This window comes from Bombus vosnesenskii, unplaced genomic scaffold, assembly GCF_011952255.1.
Source record: "Bombus vosnesenskii isolate JDL3184/JDL3185 unplaced genomic scaffold, Bvos_JDL3184-5_v1.1 scf7180000013315, whole genome shotgun sequence".
NCBI classification, from domain to species: domain Eukaryota; kingdom Metazoa; phylum Arthropoda; class Insecta; order Hymenoptera; family Apidae; genus Bombus; species Bombus vosnesenskii.
In genome coordinates, this window is record NW_022882961.1 from 607587 (window position 1) to 627742 (window position 20156).

At 38.3% G+C, this 20156-nt stretch overlaps 1 protein-coding gene across 2 annotated transcripts in view; it reads left to right on the forward strand.

Annotated features, from left to right (window-relative positions):
* Nucleotides 1–20156, forward strand: part of LOC117235321 (disintegrin and metalloproteinase domain-containing protein 10-like) — a 161799-nt gene that overhangs the window by 38559 nt on the left and 103084 nt on the right. For both annotated transcript variants that reach the window (XM_033497214.1, XM_033497215.1), the window contains exons 3-4: nt 2999–3152; nt 15996–16117. In XM_033497214.1, the coding sequence (XP_033353105.1) occupies nt 2999–3152; nt 15996–16117 (276 nt within the window). The remainder of the gene's footprint in view (nt 1–2998; nt 3153–15995; nt 16118–20156) is intronic.

A 20156-nucleotide genomic window follows, 5' to 3' on the forward strand; every position in this document is an offset into this window, starting at 1 on the left:
CCTATCGAGGTCATTTTTTTGAACTTCGTTTCCGATCGGCTGTCATAATTGCATCGCGCCGATTGACGCAGATTCGAACATTGCGCCGAATATCGCGATGCTTCGAAGCCGCTCGAGCGTCATTAATGGGATTTCAACGGGGCTGCACGGACCCGTACGCGATTTCAGGACAATAACGGTTACGGTTACGATAATGGGTAGCGATAACGACGACAGAAATAGCGACAGCTCTATTTTTGTCGAGCTCGCGACGCAATATCGCTCTAATCGCGTCAATATCGCGCAACTTGGGGACGATGAACGATGTATCAGAGTCAGCATTGTAACTAGATTAGGTTCAAATCTGAGAACGTCTAATTCAATATTTCGTTTTATTTTAGAGACGAATTTTATTATTATTTGATGTTTCGTGGCGAACAAGGTACTAATTGGTAGAAAAACGAATGAATGTTGTTTGTTAGTACACGATATTACGGATGATAGACAGTTTATGACAGTCAGCACCGTAATTCAATAAATGCAATTCAAATCAAATATTTTTACTGTCTAATATAAAGACAACTAATTTTATAAATTCTAGTTTATATTCAAATTTTAATATTGTTTGATGTTTCGAACAGAGCGGAATACGGATTGACAGCGAAAGTTGAATTTTATTGATATGCGACACTTATCGCTAATCTATGAGAATGCAATTAGATCATTGAAACTATTCTTGTTACAAATCGGAAACTATCTAATTAATCATTTTATTTTATACAATCGTTTAATTTTATATATTTTATATTGATGTTACTCGATGGCTGTCGGTAGAAAAACATTTAACGAATTCGGCTGTTTGATAACAGCTAAAAAGTTCGCCGTACAATGTGAAACACGACAAATGTTATTGTTATCGCGGTGTTTTGAAGCGAACGAAATACAAATTGGTAGCAAAAGCTAAACTTTGAAGTGGTGCTCGTTGCGCCTGGAAGGTGCCAGCAAACAGCTGCAATCGAGGTTGATCTACGTAACACAGAAGCGTAATTTCGAACACGTTCGACGAGCTTTGGAAAAAGAAACGTGTTGCCCGTAAGTTACAGCTGACTCTCGAGACCGATCGAACTCGTTTCAAGAGCGAAAGCATCGGTGGGAATGAAATTTGTGCTTGGTCCCGTCGCAACAGCAAATATTTAAAGATTAAAAGGTCGGCGAGCATTTATTGTCTGGGGTGTAAAGTGACCCGATGCAAGTGACGGCGAGCAATTACCGGCGTCAAATGTTTGCGCGGGTAGATAGTTTAATAACGATGCAGTCACTTTATAATGCACAGCTAATGAAAATATTCTTCGGTCCTTTGTTCACCAGTCTACGCAAGATTAATTCAAAAGTTTCGCGACTCGAGAAATTTCTTCTCTACTGTCACGCGGGAAAATTCCTTAGCTTGGAGTACCTCGTTCCTTTTTTATTTAGTTTGAAATTTTAATACAAGATAGCGAGGCACAGTATTAAGGTTTCAGTTACTATGCTTTATAGTAACGTGTATGATAAATTATATTCTAAATTTCTTAGGTAGCAGTATCTCTCCTTTTTAGTTGTTTTTTAAGTATTTCATCTTAAACTGAGAGAATTAGTAATCGAGTCTTTAGTTATATGTTCATAACATTTGGCTTCAATTCAAGGTGGCGAGAGTAATAACCGAAACTTCAATCACCATACAATTTGCGACTGTGTATGGTAAACTAAACTGTATACTAGTTAACAAGCTGCAACTTCCAACACATGGGGCGGGAAATTATCTAAGCTACGTCTAGTAGTCTAATATCGATTCGCCATGGTTTGCGAAAATTAATAATTGCCATCTATCGACAAGTATGCGGCAGCAACAGCTGCCGAGGGTAATATCGAATTAGCAAGGAACCTTGAATGGAATGGAGGAACAAGAATTTTCGATGGTACTCGATGTAGATGGAATATTCGCGGAAGGTTGTCCATGTTCCATCGACCACAGGTGGCAACTTCATTTATCAGGAAATAGACGACATCGTGGAATTTCTTTGTTGTTGATGACGAATCACGAGAATTGATCGCTGTGCCTCGAAGAAATAAGTCAGCAGGTTTCGCCTTAGACCACCTCGCGGCATTATGAAAGCAGAACGATAATATCTTCGGGGGTTGTAAGCTCGAGGGGCTGGAATCGTTACGGCGTTGCGTGCGGTAAATAGATAAATGTCGACTTGAAGTGCATGAAACGGCACGGCGAAGATAGGGCGCGCCGAATCGAGAAAATGTATTACCACGGAAATAATTTGCATTTAGATCCCTCGATATTTCAAACCAAAGACCCGCGTCCCACTGAGTTTTGCAACTCTTGTGAAAATTCCATGCTTCAACGTTACCGCGAATTATTTTCTACCGACGATAGAGAAACTGTTCTATAGTTGATTTGGAACTGAGAAATTTTCTTTGTTTCTTATGGCATGACAGGATCGTTGATTCATGAGCAATAATAGCTTTAATTCTACTGTCTGATCTTTCAATTTTTCATGTATCAATCTTTAATCTCAACTTAAAAAAGGATTTTTAATGGTTTAAAAAATCATTACGAGGAGAATTAGATTAATGGTAGGTTTAGAGTTTCTCGATATTTCTTGTATCTCGATAGCTATTAACATATCATAAACCCACAAAATCTAGAGCGGGCAACAAATAGCGTTGCCTTGTGTTTTGCCTAATTCGGATAACGTGTGAATCGTTCTAGTATTTTGAAGGAGGTCAGTTATTTGTGATCTGCAAGAACAAACTTATATAGACCGATCAAATAGTATCCTCTCTACGTCCCAATTAATTCACACGAAATTAAGTCAATCATCTCGTATGAACCTAATGAAAAGGTCGTGAAAATCTTGAGAAAATTATGCCGAGGGCTCGTGACGAAATTAACGATATGCTTTTGAATGTTTAACGATTTATTCGAAGATGACGAATTTAATATGAAACGTTTCTCTCGTGTTTTCAGCGATCATTCCTGGATCGTACATCAGACACTATAGCGCCGTTTGGTACGACACGGCTGCTCTAAGGGAACATCGCAGCAGAAGTCGTCGTGACACTTCAGCTTCCGGGCATCCGGGAGACGCGACGCTGAATCTACGCCTTCACGCTCTCGACAGGTTCGTAAAACCACGTACCGCAACGAGTGTATATGCAGGAAGAAAAAGAAATCTGCCAGTAATGGTAACGCGGTCAACAGGGGAATGAGAAACAGGTGGGAGGGGGAAGCTTTATCGAGGAAAATTCCAGTTTCTCGCTGCCGTCAAAGGCGGAATAATCTATGGTCGAACGGTCGTTTTACCGGCACGTGGTAACAGAGGAATATAAATTTTCATTTCGGCTCGACGTCAACGAACAAACATTGGCCGTGATGTATAAATGATCATGGTGTTAGGTAAACTCGGCCGAACTCGGGATTTTACTAAAAATCTAGAGAATATTCAAATTTCTTCCACGACAAGGTGTGAATTAGTACATTTAGTATTGTAGTACATTTAGTAGTACAATAGATTCTCGCGAAACTGATTCTTATGGGATTGAGTGTGTGATCGTTTAATCCGAAAATATATGTCAATTATCATTCATCGGTTGTTAATAACAAAACGTCACATATAATATTATGGCTTATTAATATAACGAATAAATTGATCGTGCAAGTATTTCGATTGCAAATCGTTCCAAAAAAATAATCAGTATCTCGTAACTGCCATATACATTTTTAGATCGCTTTCTAATCCTATCAATATAATCATGACAGTTGTGTTACACTGGTTCAAACTTCAAAAGGTTTTATAGAACATATAATGGAATATATAATAGAACATATAATTTATAGAACATGGATATGAAAGTTATCTATGGCAAGTGCGTACCCAATATGACGATGTCGAATGTGGTATATGTAAAATGATTTTTCTGTAGGTCAATTGTTTACATCTCGATAAAAATATAATCGATTAAAGTGGAATCAGATAACGGAGGTTCTACTGAATTCAATTTAAAATAGCAGAGCCGCGTGATTGTCGATCGTTATTTGTCTGAAAGAAAACGTAATTTTCTACTTGCTCGTACTTACATGAACATCGATTAAGAAAAGTTTCGCTGTTTCCAACGCGTTAGTGCCACGATGATTTTCTACGTGGCACCGAAGTAATACAAAGCAAATGCTAGTAGCTTAGCCCGTCACGTTGCAAAGAGGTAATTGTTTTGTGCACGTAGAAAGCACTTTCTTGTGAGAGCGCAACTTTCAGGACCTAGTTGGGCCAAAAAAGCTGAATCTTCTTACCAACCGGGACTTGTTTCATTATATTTCGTCCGGACCAACGCGACTATCTGAAGTTGCGCGTGTAATTGAACGCGTCAGTAGTTGAAACGAACCACTGCGAACGACAAAATAAAATATGGGCCAAAATGGTGGAATATACGTTCGGAAAGAAATCTTTGATATTTTGACATAACACGGAAACGTTTAATTTTATAGTTGTTACTATTTTATAGTAATCTTTCATTTATGCTATTTATATCAGGAAAAATTGCACGATCGTTACGCAAATAAGATTTCAGTAAAAACGGTCAAAGTTGGTCAGATGCATTAATATACCGTTTCATCCGATATAATCAATCTCGATGAATTGCTATATTCATGAATTCACGTTTAATAACGATCACGACGATAAATTAAATAAAACAAGAGTTTAAATTATTGTTATGCTTCAAATTAGCGTGATATGTACTTGGCGTGGTCGCAGTTGCATAATAAGTCACTCTATACGTTGGAATTGAATGGTATGTGGCAAGGAGGAATAAACGAGGCAATAGATGTACATAAAGAGAGAAACTTGAACAAATTTCCATAATTTAACAATTAAGCAAATTATAGCGTCGAGGGTAGAGTACCATAGAAAATCAATTAGAAACACATTATAATGTAACAGTTGCCGAACGAATGGCATGACGTAATAGGTAGATGGATGTTTGGGCTCTTGTATGTTCTCTACATATGCAACTATCGTCAGCCTTATGTGACACTGGTTCGACACAGTAGCCATATGCCTCGTTGAGCATCGTGATACACTGTCATTGTGTTGTCAGTGCCATCGACACGAGCCCTCTAAATCTCCCTGTTACACTCAAGAGATGCGACAGTTCTGTTTCACTGTCGCTGAACCGTTCTCTGTTATACGTGCTTTTGCCTTACCTTTTCTAAAATTTCCTATATACTGAAGATCACGGGGAAAAGTATTAATGAGCATCTAGCAGTTTTAAAATTTACTAGGTTGTCGTTCAATCTCACTTTCAAAATTTCATTCCCTTTAAATGTTTCAAAATGTTGCTCATTTTAATATACAGACATATATGTACGATGTAAAAACACATTAAAGTCAGAAAATCAACAATCCTTTATTCCCTTTAATTCTTTTATCTCATAAATTCTCTTTCATTTATCCATTGATTCATCATTTTCTCTATCGGTTCCACTGTTTTTCCATTCCTCTCTGTATATTTGATTTCTTATCAAAGCCATTCTTTACCTAACTCCGTGACATCGATTTTATTCTGCTCCCATCACTCGTCACACGTAGGGTAAAATAAATTCAGTTTTTTGACCTGTTAGTTTATTCTACTTCTTCCATTCACGATCGTCGATGCATCCGCATCGATTCCTTCGACTTCGTGATGGAATCGAAAATACTTGGTCGATACGAAGCAGAGTTCCCATTCGAGTCGCGGATATCTGGCACTCGTGCGTCGATTCTCCTTTTGATTCAGCCTCGAAGATCGAGGGAAATCGCGTGCACGCTGGCCGAGACGCCACATCTCTAACCCTGAACATCTCTCTGCCCCCTTGAGGATGCACTCGCTGCCGCGGCACTAAATTTTCCTCGAAACACGAACGGTGGAACGTGGCGGGGAAAAAATACCGGCGGAAAGTGGCGGTGAAATTTATAAATGCTCGGTTCGGTCACGGATAACGCGCGAGGATAGTCTGGATATATAATGGAAGTCGGTGTTGGTGAAGATGCTTTACGACGGAGCCTGTTTTTCGATTTATTGCGAGTTTTATCATTGGCTCGTCTTCCGATTCGAATACGGAAATGTTTAGAGGTTGATTCGTGGTATACCGCGTAGTTTACAGCTTTAATGGTCCATAATTTAGGACAGAATCAACTCGAGGGTCGCTGGAAAACACTGGAACATACCGCTGAACGTATTTAACATTGCAACATTATATTATTCGAATACGATTCTGTTTGAGATATCGTGGCATACCACGATGTTTACTAGCCGAGCAGAAAGCAAAACTGAAAGATTTTCTTCGCAAAACCTTTTCCGGGTTGCAAACTATAAAACTTCGTTTTTATTGCCTGATTCGGTTATGGAGGCCGATGGTGGGGTGGTTTTACGACGGCCAGAGTATCAAACTCGAGGGAAAACAACTGAAATTCTTCCCGCGTCTCGATAAACCTAAGTAGAGGATAAATTCGAGAATTCTATGGCCTCGTATCTCTTCTGGCTGTCCTGACAAAACTCGAGTATATTCGGAGATGATCTAACATGAACCTTTTTCTAATCAGGCAACGTATGGACGCGACTAGAATCGAAAATCTTTTTTTGCTTTGCTGACTCTGAACTGAATGTTCTAAGATAAATCGTTCATTAGCATTTAAAGAAGATTCGAAGCGATACCAACACTAGAAGTTTCTAAATAGCTCATTGAATAACAATATTTTCGACGGGGAAACATAAATAATCGAGCAATTCTTTCTCGTTACACGTTATACATATACATATATTGGTGTAGTATAATTAGAAAGACGTAATAACGAATTATCAGACGGGAAGGTCGAGCTACTCGAAAAGGGTAAAACAGCTTTTCATGGTTAACCCGCTTTACAAAGGGGTAGATAAAGAGCGATTGTTATCGCTTGGACAATGGTATCGCGACGGGAACGTACCAGTTAGCGTTATTTTCGAGTTAAACCCAACCCGTTCCCAGGATTCGCCCCTTCGAATGGAGAGAGGGAGGGATGCAATTAAAATCAGCTACGTCGGCCTCGTCGAATCTCGGTTTCTTTTGTCGGCAGCCTCCGTTTAAGATTTAATTGGATTGTTCGTTAATGAGTGATAATCGGACGGACCGTTGCAAATAAACTGACGATACGCTTCCAATTAACCTTAATATCGATACTTATTGCGTTCGGGCCAATTACATCTTCTAATTGTAGAAATTCGGACGTGCCGATCGGCAAAAGGGTACCCCAGAGAGTGTACCAAAATCAATTCGAAATCGATTCGACTGAGGCAAACAGGGTAGACCACCTCTCTCCATGTGGGTTGTAGGTGCTGCGCGTGTTTCTACCTCGGTATCATGGACTAACGATTCTCTGCTTATTAAACTCTGTTTATCGAACTATCTTTTGCTACCGATGAGAGATTCTATTAAGTTCTGTTTGTTCCTCTTACGTTTATTACGTCTCTAGTATATACTTACCAAATATATTTACATTCAATTTTCCTACTTTGTTAAGAACGACTGCTTCCTCTTCATTCCCATTAATAGTAGTACATGAAATGTGATAAAGGAGAGAAATTTTTATTTTATTAACAAACCATTTCCATAATCATTAGTGTAAGTAAGGTGGGCAAGTTCAAGAATATTAATAAATCAGAGAAGTTGTTGATAGCATCGGAAAGAAAGTTTTGTAGAAGTGCAATGCATATATTTAATCATGATGTTATTATACGTTTTTTCAGTAGAAACACCCATAGTCAAGAAGAAATCAGAAATTTCAGTAGAAACGTCCAAAGTTAGTCAGACTAACATTGTTGCTACATACTTCACTTTTTGAAAAAGTAGACTCAAGATAGAATCAAGTAGAAACGTATGGATAGACAGATAGGTGTATCGAAAAACATTAATCGGGAAGGTTGTTCATAGAACTCAGAAAGGAAGCTTTGGAAGAGTGTGATAGAAGTATTTAATCCGGAAGTTATTATACTTTATTTTACTTTATACTTTATATATTACTTACAATCGAGTGAATTTATCGGATGTATTAAGCGAGCGGACTTCCAGTAGAAATGTCTAATCTTAGTCACATATATAATTTTATGCAATTTCAACCAGCTGTTATATTTATGAGTCTGTACTTGGGCTGTCACAACAAGACAGCAGATTGGACGAGATAAACGTTTAAATTATTGCTAAACTGTTGTATTATTTAAATTCACATGAGTAAATACTTAAACGCTGGAATAAATAAGAAAGCTACTTCGTATCGTATGGAAATATTTAATCATAATGAATACATTGCTTGTGTCGAGTGAAATTATTAATTCATTAAGCAAATAAGACTCCAATAGAAACGATTACAGTTTATCAGACACATAAATGTATCATTTTATAAGATTATTTATAAGATAGATAAAACAAACATTTAAATTATTACTAATATATTATATTTTAAATTAACACAATATATATACATATATATATTTAACCATTTGAATGAAGGGACAGGGAAGTGGGCACGTCCAAGGGTATTAATCAGCTGGGAAAGATCGTTCCACGAACGATAGCATAAAGCAACGGGTAAGGGAGCGCAAGAAATGGCTTTTACTTCCCGCGTTTTCCTCCGACGTGCGTGAAGCCGTGTACACGTGAACGTGTCCCTCTCGTGAATGTATGTTACGAGGCAAACGAGGTTGTCGTGGGTGGAGCGTGCATTACCCTTGCAACTAATCCCATTTCTCAATGGTACATGCATCACTCACCGCTCCTGACTAATCGTCCTTTCGAGGAGGCGAGCGTCGTTCTCGCGTAAATTGAGCAATAACGGGATAACGCGTGCCTCGACGATAATTCTCATGCCACGATTCAGCCAACTGTAACCAGGAATTTCCATAAATATTCGCGTTTCTCAGACCATCTCTCTGTTGCTCAACCTTTCAAACTTATTTCAGACAGGCAGATCGCTTAGATGGTGGGAAGCGTGTCTTCCTTCTTCTTTTTTTCTTTTTTTTTTTTTTTGCAGAAAGGATTTTTTTAGATTTAGTGTTAATATAACTCCTAAATTAGTAGCAAAATGGTTATTGCCAAAATGAAGATGTTATACAAAACGAGGCGGGAAAAGTTTGAAGGAGTTTCGCTGAGCAGCACCGCAAGACATTGAAAGCCCATTGTCGTGGTTTCTTGTTAAGCATAAAGCGAATTTTATGCGAACCTTTAAATACGAAATTATAGTAGAAAGCCTGGAAATAGAGTCAAGTGGGAACGTGTAACGTATTCAATTTTTTATAATCTAAATGGACGAACTAAAATTTCATTACAGAACCGATGGCCGAATAAATCGATTAATATTCTCATAACGTTCGCTCGTTCTAATTCAATTTTGCATAAATATCGAACGACGTGGGATTAATTACCCTGCTAGCATTTAAACTTAAATTAATTGATAATCAATAGCCGATGGAATTATTAGGCAATTTGGTTCGTACGGAAGCCTGACAAAATTCAGGCTGCTCTAATTAATTCAAGCAAACGTTAATTCGCCGACGTATTATACCGTTTGATTTCTCTCGCGCGTTTCCATTCTAAACGCGATGTCTTTCACGAATCATAAATCAATTATCGGCAATATTATTAAACGGCCTCTAAAAGCTGGCTCGCTTTTATGTAGAAATTGTCGCTGGTAATTAGTACCAGACGAACGCTAATTAAGAAATACCAGCCATTGTCTGACTTCCTGTAACATCTGAAACTGCCGTCGTATCGTAATTAGAAACGTCGCGTTTCTAGGATATTTCGCTTTCCTCGAAAACGCGCGCGCACACGCGTACAATCCGTTCGGAGGTAGAATGTCACAGCACGTCCGATGCAAATCTGCACACGATATTGCTATCTGGCGAGTAATGTCGCGTAGATACGCACCCCGTATCCAAACTTTGGGAATAGTTGTTTCCTTCCCCGTCTAACGTGAACGTCGTTTGCATACTCGACCAATGGGCGCTAGCATCTTCGCGAACCGCTTCCGTGTATTGTGTTCGGCACATGTGAATAATGTGCATCGACGTCGCTATTGTGTGCCCACTGCACGTACTATTGAGCGGTTCAGCTTCCGGTTCATCCAGAGAGCATCCACTTTTAGTAGTTGCTCTTCAGTCTTTAACAATTCAGAGACTCTCTTCTGCTGGCGATTATTCGTTTGCTTTTTATACAGCTCGAATTATAAATTAATAATATGCAGAAATATACAAAAATATAATTCATTTAATTTAAATGCCGAAGAGAAGGGATCGTAAAGGCCTGGAAATCGAGACGTACTTGGTTTAAATAATGAAATTTCTAAATTCTCAAGAATAGAGATGTTACACATCCATGCGACCCTAACAGCTTATCATGGAGACCTAGTATTTAAGAAAAATGTATATCTTTGATAAACGGATTTGTTATGGAATTATATTTATCGTGATAATCGCGTCTAGAGAGATTGATAGAAATAGGAAAGACACTATCGATTATCGGTGGGAAGTTGGAAAAGCCTCGTGCAATTTTTATTTCACATAATGCATATCGTTGCGCTTTCGTATCAAACTTTTCTTCGCGTCTCCGTATATATCAATTTCAAAAGTTACTATGAACGTAGCAGTGAAATGTAAAGAGTCATGGATTTATGCGTTCGATATGTCGGCTGTCGGTGTTCGTTCAGCTGTTTGTCGCGAGCTACCGGGGGTGACAGAGTCTTATGTTTTCCGACAGGCAAACTTCTCCATGCATGGCTTCCTTAAGATTCACACAGTAATCTCACGTACATAATGCACTCACTTACATAATGCAACGACAAACTTGGCAATTACGCGAGGAGGAATCAGACGAAACTGTTGATTGCTGCTTTGCGGATGTACTACTCTGTCGAACATGCCGTATCTGTTGATGAAAATCAGTCTGACCCAACTGCTTTCTTGTTATTTCTTAACGTAACAGAGAAAGAACGATGTTCGCGCATTGCTTGCATAGAACTTTACCAATTTCACAATTTTGCAATTGTGCATTGCTGAAATACGTTTGTGAACAATATTCCATTCATCTCCATATGAAAATCACAGGCACAAAGCACGATCCAATCTATTTTTTATCGATTTCCTAATTTTTATATTGCTTGATGGCTAAAAGGAAGTATTTTATTGTACTTACATAGTAGGGAAGAGAATTCGTTAAATTCAAAGATACCAGCATTGTAAAAATAACTATGATAGGTAAATGTACGAAGTTTGGCAAAAAACCAATGTAATGGCACATTGTTATGGCAATCGATGTTTTTAAAAAGTTGAAGAAAGTGGCGAAAATGTATTGTGCAGAGTTGGAAAAATAACTAGCGTAAGGAGTACAGATCTGATTGATCACTTCTGATAGGCCTAACGTAATCATAAAGATAAGCACGCGTATTATCACATATATAAATAAAACAATATAAAGACGCGCGACTGTGAGTGATAAGGGAGCGGTACCTCTCTTATCTCTGGGTCGTTGCGGTAGTCATCTTCCCAGCTCTGCACTATACATACATATGTGAAAGAAAAAGAAGGGGAAAGAAACGAATGAAGTAAGGGAGGAAGAAAGAAAATAAGGACGAAGGAAAGGGAAATAAAGGAAGGAATGGAAGAAAAAGAAAAGAGGGAAGAAATCCTTCAGAATTAATACCTAACTTAGTTCCTACTTTTATTATTAATTTATTATTTTTGGGATAAAATCAATCGACGTATCTTCAAAACTCTCAATTTCAGTTCTCTGCTGTGTACTTCGAATCAAACCTCAAATGTGTCTCAAGAGAATAAACGAAATTAATGTTTGATTCTAATATCCATTTTACCCTTATTCTATATATTTAAAACCGACTCAGCGAAAGAAATTGAGTCTCGATCATGAAATAAATGGCGCGGTAAAATTGTTTACGGCTTCCAATACTCTGCTTTCCGAACAGCAGTTTTCGCGTTACATTAACGTTTATGCAATATGATTACTGTTGAGTAACTTCTATGAGAGTTAGCGCGCGGCACATAGCGGCACAGTGAATCGTTTACGCACGTTATAGAACGTTGTAATCCGCTTCCTTATTCCCTGCTTCTTTTTTGCGGTTCTCGTTATTACACAGAAAAGAGGATATTATGCTGCCTTTTCTTTCGTCGCGAAACAATTGTTGGGCAATTGCGTTTCGAAGCGGCGACGCGTTGAAGAGATCGCTTCTCAACGACCGTAGGATAGTTTTATTAAAAAAAAGATTTAATCCGTTGATTGGTTGGTTCGTTTTCCATTCGCTACTAAATATTCCAGTTTTTGTGCTCGTTCAACTGCTAGAATTTGTTGTCTAATTGTAAGCTAAGTGATGGCTGGTATTTGGTTAATGACTGGCACAAATTATTTTAACGAGATTTGTTTCATAGCCAAGTCACTTGTGCGAGCACAACGAACTAGTTAACTCATTTTAACTAAAATTGTTGGCTAATGAGTTACTCTGGCACGATGGTCAGTTCGTATACGCGAAAATTCAACCAATCGGGAACGTTGTTTGAACAGTTACATTCGTTCCGACTATTTCATCGTTTCTTTAATAGGATGAGTCTCGAATTAGCTTTTCAATCGTGTAAATCAGTGTTGCTCGTTCCGCTTAAACGTTATTGGCTTGAAAAAAACTATTTTTCCAAGGAAGAAACGAGGTTCCAAAGGCGAGCGGTATTTCTTGAAGAAACAGCGGGGCTGCGCATGTTTCAAGCAGTTTTTCCATCCAGCTAAAGCTTCTCCTTGCGTCTCGGCCTCGGTCCATTATGGAAATTCATTAAATCCCAGCCATTCGAATTCGTCGCTCCCTCTGAATGTAAATTTTCAACCTACCAATTCCGTAATTACTTTCGCATAATGGGCATTTATATGTATTACGCATTTGCAGGAATGTTAAATCTTCGACGTTCGCTCATATAAATATGTATGATTCTTTTTTCCTACTATTACACGCTTTTAACGGGGTTCACATATAGAGTAACGAACATTATCGTCTTCGTTGGCTGCATAACAATTTACCGCGAAGAGCATTAAGGACGATGTCGAAATTTTTTACGCGCATATCCGCGCTTACCAGCGAGGCAGACCGTATCTAAATCACGCGTTACATCGTGTGAAATGATTATTGGTACAGCGATATGGTAATTAACGTGTCGCTGTAATTTAATTAATGCTCCCTGTAGTACACGATAACATTACCAATTTGGTTGCATTAGCTACCCTCTGACATCGTGATATTAGTTGCTAAAAGTATGACGGTCGAGCGCGCTTCAATTTACGTTATTTCGCATACAAAACAATCAGCTATTAACTTGCTGCATAAATTGGTTAAAAATGAACTCTCTCACGAATCGTTGCGCATTTACATATAATACTTCCGTTCTTCGTTTCCCGCTTTCTTCCTCCGTTACCTTTCGACTTTACGAGTTTACATTGTTTTCCCGAGAAGTCAGATCGAAGTTTATCTTCTTACACGCGATCCAGGTCAAACAGAGAAACTTTTCAGAATAGAGCAGCTCCTCTGAACTCGAACGAAAACCACAAGGGCTTGGTCCTCGATCCAGAAATTACGTCTTCGGTTAAAAGGGACACCCCCGTTCGTTATCTTAAAAATGATATTTTTCTCATTTCCATCGTATATAGTATATGTGTAGTATATATATAGTAATATAGTATATATAGTTATAGTAAGATTGTCATAGGAAAGAATTATTCCAATCATGTAAGCTTCGATATTTAAAAATTCAATCTCGAACTTTGCACGGATTAATCAAACTTGTTGTATAGTAGACATCGGTCGTTCTTAATGTAATAACGAAAGGATATTAAGGATGTATCTTGCTTTTTATCACGTCTCTACCAACGAGTCAAACAGTCGGTTTTCAAATGTAGGTCGCTTAATAAATATTCATAGAATTACAAGCTGAATTACTTGGCCTGACTCAAATGTGAGATTGAAATAACGCTATTTTACCTTAACTTTCTTCAACGTGAGAAACAAAGCCTGTCGTGTTCGATGAATTCATCGACGACTACGTGCGATCATGAAATTACCAGGTTTCATCAATCTTTCCGCCCCGCGTAGGAGATAAAGCCGTGCACACAGGGGAAAAGCGTTCGACAGTCGATAACCACTTCATCAGCGCGAATTAATCCTGCACGCGTTGCTTTCAATGTCTCATTAGGTACATTATCACGGTGACATCCGCGTGCACAAACGCGAGCCAGCTTTCTCCATGATGAATGATTGAAATCAGCGGAACGTTAACTATGAAAGGAGAGCGGACCTCGATCGATAGACTATCGTGGGCTTAGACAATAATTAGGTGAAAACATCGACCCCTCCCGATCGGATTATCGATTGTACGAGAGCATGGTCGCGTGTAAACCTCGCGCACGACTAGCTCGAACACGTAAGGGACTGGTTGCAACGTAATATGTGGCCCTCGTTGCGTTACATCGTGCGATTATTATGTGACACACCTGTCCCGTGAAGTTTAGTTCCCCTTGTCGCAGTGTTTCTCAGTCTAAATGCCTAGAAGCTTTGGTACGAAACTCGGAGATACGCGATCATTCCATAAGTAATTTACATATCTAACTTAAACTTAAGGCACAAATGTCTGTGAATATGTGTAATTTTAAACGAATGAAGTTTACTTCTTTCATTGAAGGATAATGTATTATCTTAGGCTCCTTGCGCTATTGAATTAATATTATTAGTGAAATTTTACAAGTTACCAATACTAATAAATACCTTTCCAGAATGGTAACAGGTTTGTTAATCAAACAAATTACATGTTCCCTTAATATCCTATTTCATAAAATATTACTTGTAACTAGTCAATTTACTAATACTATTAGTTGGTAAAAATTGTTGTATAAGGAAGTCTTTCAATTGTTTGATAATCTTTGAATTTAACTTTTCAAAAAGTAATTAAAATTCACAATGCAAAGCAGGGAACGAAATTACTTACGGAACGACCTGATATAAATTGAATGGAAATTTTTTAACGAAGTACGAGAAAAACCTGATTTTTGCGAAATCGTTGTTACATTTCTTTTTCCTGATTTATTTTCGAAGAAGTAAGAATGGGAGAAATGGGATTAATCAGAATAATTGGGAATCGACTGAGAATCAACTAGTTGATGAAAAGCTGACCGATCGAGTGCTGTGCGCAAAGTCAATTCGTAGCCAGCAAAAAAAGACTATTATTATATCTATTATTGCTATGTTATATATTTTACTCTGCCCTCTTCTTGCAAAACCAATATTGCGTTTGTAATTCATCGTTCCGAATCTAGTAAATCGAGTTGAATTACATTTACAATACCGGTGTATCGCGATTTCGTGAAAACATCATATGTCGATGAACGTTTGTTACCGAACGAGAAATATGATCGAATATCTATTCGTTTAAATTATTTTTATGTCGTTTATTTTGAATTGAAGCATTTATCGCCGATCGTGGTATCCATTTTGAACTACATACAGCGTATAGTTTATTCGATTATTACGTGAAAACATTATTTTTTACTCGGCAAAGATGTAGAGACATTGTGTACGCTGTATATAAATCTTTCAACGAAGCGGTAAGTTGCGCGGAATGTATTGCGCGCTAATATCTAATAATCGATTGTTCATGCATTTATGTAGAAATTATTATACAACGAACACATAATTTATGCGAGTTCTACATGTAATCTATTTTCTGTCATATAAGAAAGTTTTATTAGGTTATGATGAAATTTTAGATTGAAATAACTAGATAATCTACTTGCTCATGTAATAATAGACAAACTTGATTGCTACACGTATGAGTATAAATTACCAGAAATTGGTACCAGATGAAAGAAAATTAACTTTTATCCCTCAATTATGTGTAATCTGACCTTCTCTCTGTTCCAGGGTCTTTAAGATGAGGCTTACGAGGGATACGAGCTTATTCGATGAAAACGTGGTCTTCGAGGGATCGAATGGTCGACAAATTGCATTCGATCCATTGCACGCCTACAGCGGAACCCTTGAGGGTAAGTGGGCAACGAGTTTGTTAGAATTTTTTTAGTGGAAAAGGGGCATCGCGAGCGAACAGGCACGATCGTTAATAGCACAGAGGTAATCTGTTAAAACGAAACGCGCTTGAATGTGAACATTAAGCGAAATAGCTGTAAAATAAAACGGGAGCGTCTGGCATTTGATTTTCAGCATTTTTGAAGAGCCCGGTTCATTATGCGGAAATTGTCAGAACTGCGCGGTTCTCGATGTCAAAGTAAAAGAAAATAATAATCGCGCGGTCCTCGCGTTTGCTCGAAATTACATACATTGTCGCTCGGCGAAATATTCCTCACAGTAAGGGATAAAAAACAATCTCTCAACTTTCATTTAGTTCAAAGGTGAACAATTTTTGTTACCGTGGCAACTCATTGCCGTAATTCAATTATCCATTCGCTGATTACCGTGGATATTTCAACTCGGACTACTTTCAAACGTTTGCGGTTCATTTTCCTCGGAATTTTTTCTCGCATTTTTCATATATTTAAGCGTACTAAAAAAAAGAAAAAGAAAGAAGAGAGAAAAAGAGAAGGGAAACGAAGAAAAAAATGTATTATGGAAGAAGGTACAGTGTACGATAACCAACAGGGGATTGAGCTTCGAACCGGACGCATCCAACGAGAAATTCACGCGCTGACTCTAATGAAAGCACTTCGCGCTTATTCCTGAATCTTCTAGTCGGCGGACGGAGGAAAAAAGGGGCGAATTCCGGTTGGTCGGTGGTGAAAGAGCCACTAGACGATTTCCTTTCTTTCTTAACCAAGATCCTGCCAGTGAAATTAAAATGCAGAGGTGAATCGATTCGCCATAGTCTGGCCGGCATTTTCGACCGGTTTTCCCCAACGAAATATCGCGACGATATTAAGCTGTATATATACTGACCTGTTCGCGAGGATTCATCGTGAGTGCCGGTCAAATAGATCGATAGATAGTTGGGAACTATTCTCGTCTCTGGGGAGGTTAAAAATTCCGCTGAAAAATACTGCAAACAGTTACTGGATGAATAATCGAAATTAAAGCGCCCAAAGATATTTGACCAAAATATTCTCGTTCGTCACATATTTTCGCCGGCATGTTTTTTCATTTTCGATTAACGTAGCACGAGCGTCCACAAGAGCAACCTGCAATATTTTTTAATACAATGCAGCGTCAGTTGTCACGAGCAGATGGCACACAGCATCGGGATTCGAGTCACGTGGACGTTTCTCGCGCGTGTTATTCGATTACATCAATTTTAAAGCTCCTCTCTCTCTTGCTCCTCCTTTACGGACGCACGGACGACGCGTAACGAAATTTCAATAACGTGTAACATAATTACACGCGCGACCATTTGAATATCGAAATCGTTGGCGAAAAGCATGACCGATTCGTCCGTGTTCCACGTTTCGTTGGAACTTTGAACTCGCCGAAAGCGTGATAAATTCTGTAATAAATTCTCGAGAAAATTTGCGGTCATTGAATTTCATCGCGACGACTTATCCCTTGTCATCTTTTTTTCTCGCGGCCTATCGTTCCTCCACATCCGTTGCAATTTCTCGTTTTACGCTGCGGGACTCTCTTTTTCTTTCTCGCCTTGCTCCTTGTTTATTCTACTCCCCCTCTCCCCCTCTCGCTCTGTTACTCTTCTTTTTTTTTATTTCGCATATCTTTCTGTTTGCTTCTATTTCATACTCCTTTTCCTGCCCCTCTACACCTCTGCTTGTCCCTCTTTTTTGCGTTTGTTACCTCTCTCGTGGCAACGATACAGCAAGCCAAGTGGGTTATTGGATGGTTTCCAATATGCCGGCTCGCTCGACCACTGCGGTACTTTATGCGCCCTCGTATCATTTCCACGGTTTTTACGAGGTGACGTTGCTCCTGGCCAGAGTGGCTCGTTGACAAGCCTAGGTAATTTTTAAGGAATTTTTAGACACCGAGTGCTACTAACAAGCTTAACATACTTGAATGGGGATAAAAGTGGAATCCTTTAAATATGATTGTCATCGATAAACGAAACAAAAATTTAATGAGACAGCGTCGTCGTCAATTAACGATATTGAAATTTTTATTGAGTTTGAGTCTGAGTTATTTTTTGACAATTCATTCATGTATCTACTTATTTAAGAAAATTGAATGAACTTATTACTGAACCTAATAGAAGATAAGAACAACGAATGGGCTCAGTTTCTACTAAATATCAGTGAATTTTTCTATTACACTCTGTTTCTGTAAAGTACGATATTTAGAAGAGTGACTTGTGAAATTTTGAGTATTGGATAACCATTTATTGCAGTTTACGATAATGTGCTACATCGGCGAGTCCAAATTAACGTGAATTAATGTTCTTGCAGTACTATATTCGGAATAATATCAGGATAATAAAACCAATGACAAGGAACTACGGTCGCGTCCTGTACAGGGTACTTGTCTTCGAATAAATTGGCCCAGGTTCGATTTCGGAGAGAGAGTGTGTATTTTTGTTTTTTGCGAATTTCACGTATTTAATTCGATCCTCTCTTCGTGGAGAGTTTTTCCAAACTGAGAAAACCAACAATTATTTTCCACTAGGAAAAAAGAAAAAATGATTTCATATATAAATATCCTAAAAATGAAGATGCACGTATTTCCGAACAAAATGTCGTTACACGACTGTGATAAATAATATAGCTTACATGTGTTAAATAGTACTTAAAATAATATAACAGTGTAACAAAACTCGTCAATAGAAATTTTAAAAAATTCAATCAAAATGTCCGTGTCAAAGGAGTCCAAAAAATGAACAACTGAGAATACAGAATATACATAAAAAAAAAATGGCTGAAACTCTTCTACAGCAGTCGAACAAATATGGAATTAAAAACATAACATACGAATTGGTCGTTTTTTAAATACGTTATTTAATCTGTCACTTATCGCGCAAAATACTGTGTGCATATAATAAATAAAATTGACGGTTCTATTAACTACTAAGCTAATAAGCGTTTTAATACATCTATGAACAACTAATTCTATAACATTATTATATTCACATGTATAGAATATTGATATCTGGGACACTGTGATGTCCAATTAATAAGTCAGCATACGTACAGAAAGTAGGAAATTAAATAAAGGGGTGCAGTGGTTGATTCGATTTAGAATGTCGCAGTCGCGTGTAAACACGTGTGCGGAAGTCAAATAGCGAGTACGGGCGGCTAATATGAGCACTCAAAATTCAATGTAACAGTGTAAACCTAAGCAAACGAAGCATCGAGCTTTAACAGGGCCTGACATAAAAGCAAGTACACTCGCTGAAGGAGTAAATCGAGTTGAAAATCCGAAACTTTGTGAAGTCCCTTCCTCGTTGGCGTCTCAAAACTCCTCCCTTTTTGCAACAGGACCGTCTGTATGCGTCACACTGTGTTTCTGTGCGCCTCTTTCTCCCTATACATGTGAAAACCTGCACCATGGTCCCGAGTCCCGAGTACACGTTTACGCCTATGTTTATGGCTACCTTACACGGAGAAACGTTATCACAGGTTGCCCTTAGGACTGTATCCATACCGAAATACAACAAAAGTCCGTCTCCGTTCCCTTTATACACTTTTCGACAAATATAAAATTTAAAAACTCGTATTCTTTCCGGGTCACCGGTGCCGCGCACGTAACGCCGCGTTTTCCACGCTAAAAGCGTGAAAATTGAAAGACGCAGATCTAAATTTCATCGGCGCGTAAATTTTTTGCCGAACGGCAAAAGAGAGAAAAACGCGGAAAACGAGAAATTCTTCCGCGCTTGCTTTGTAAAGCGAATTTTTCCCTCGTTCGTTGTTTAAAAAAATTTTACTTTCGTGAACGGTTATAGTTGCACGTAACAATTTCTGTTTTTAATTCAACTCGATGTAAAACAATGACATCGTAGTCAATCGACGATTTGTTGTAAAGTGGAAATTGCATAATAACGCGACGATACCTCGGTTATGCGGCAACTTCATAGAAGATAACGAAAATCCGTGTAAAGGATATAAATATTCATAGTCTGGGCGTAATGAATGTATCACC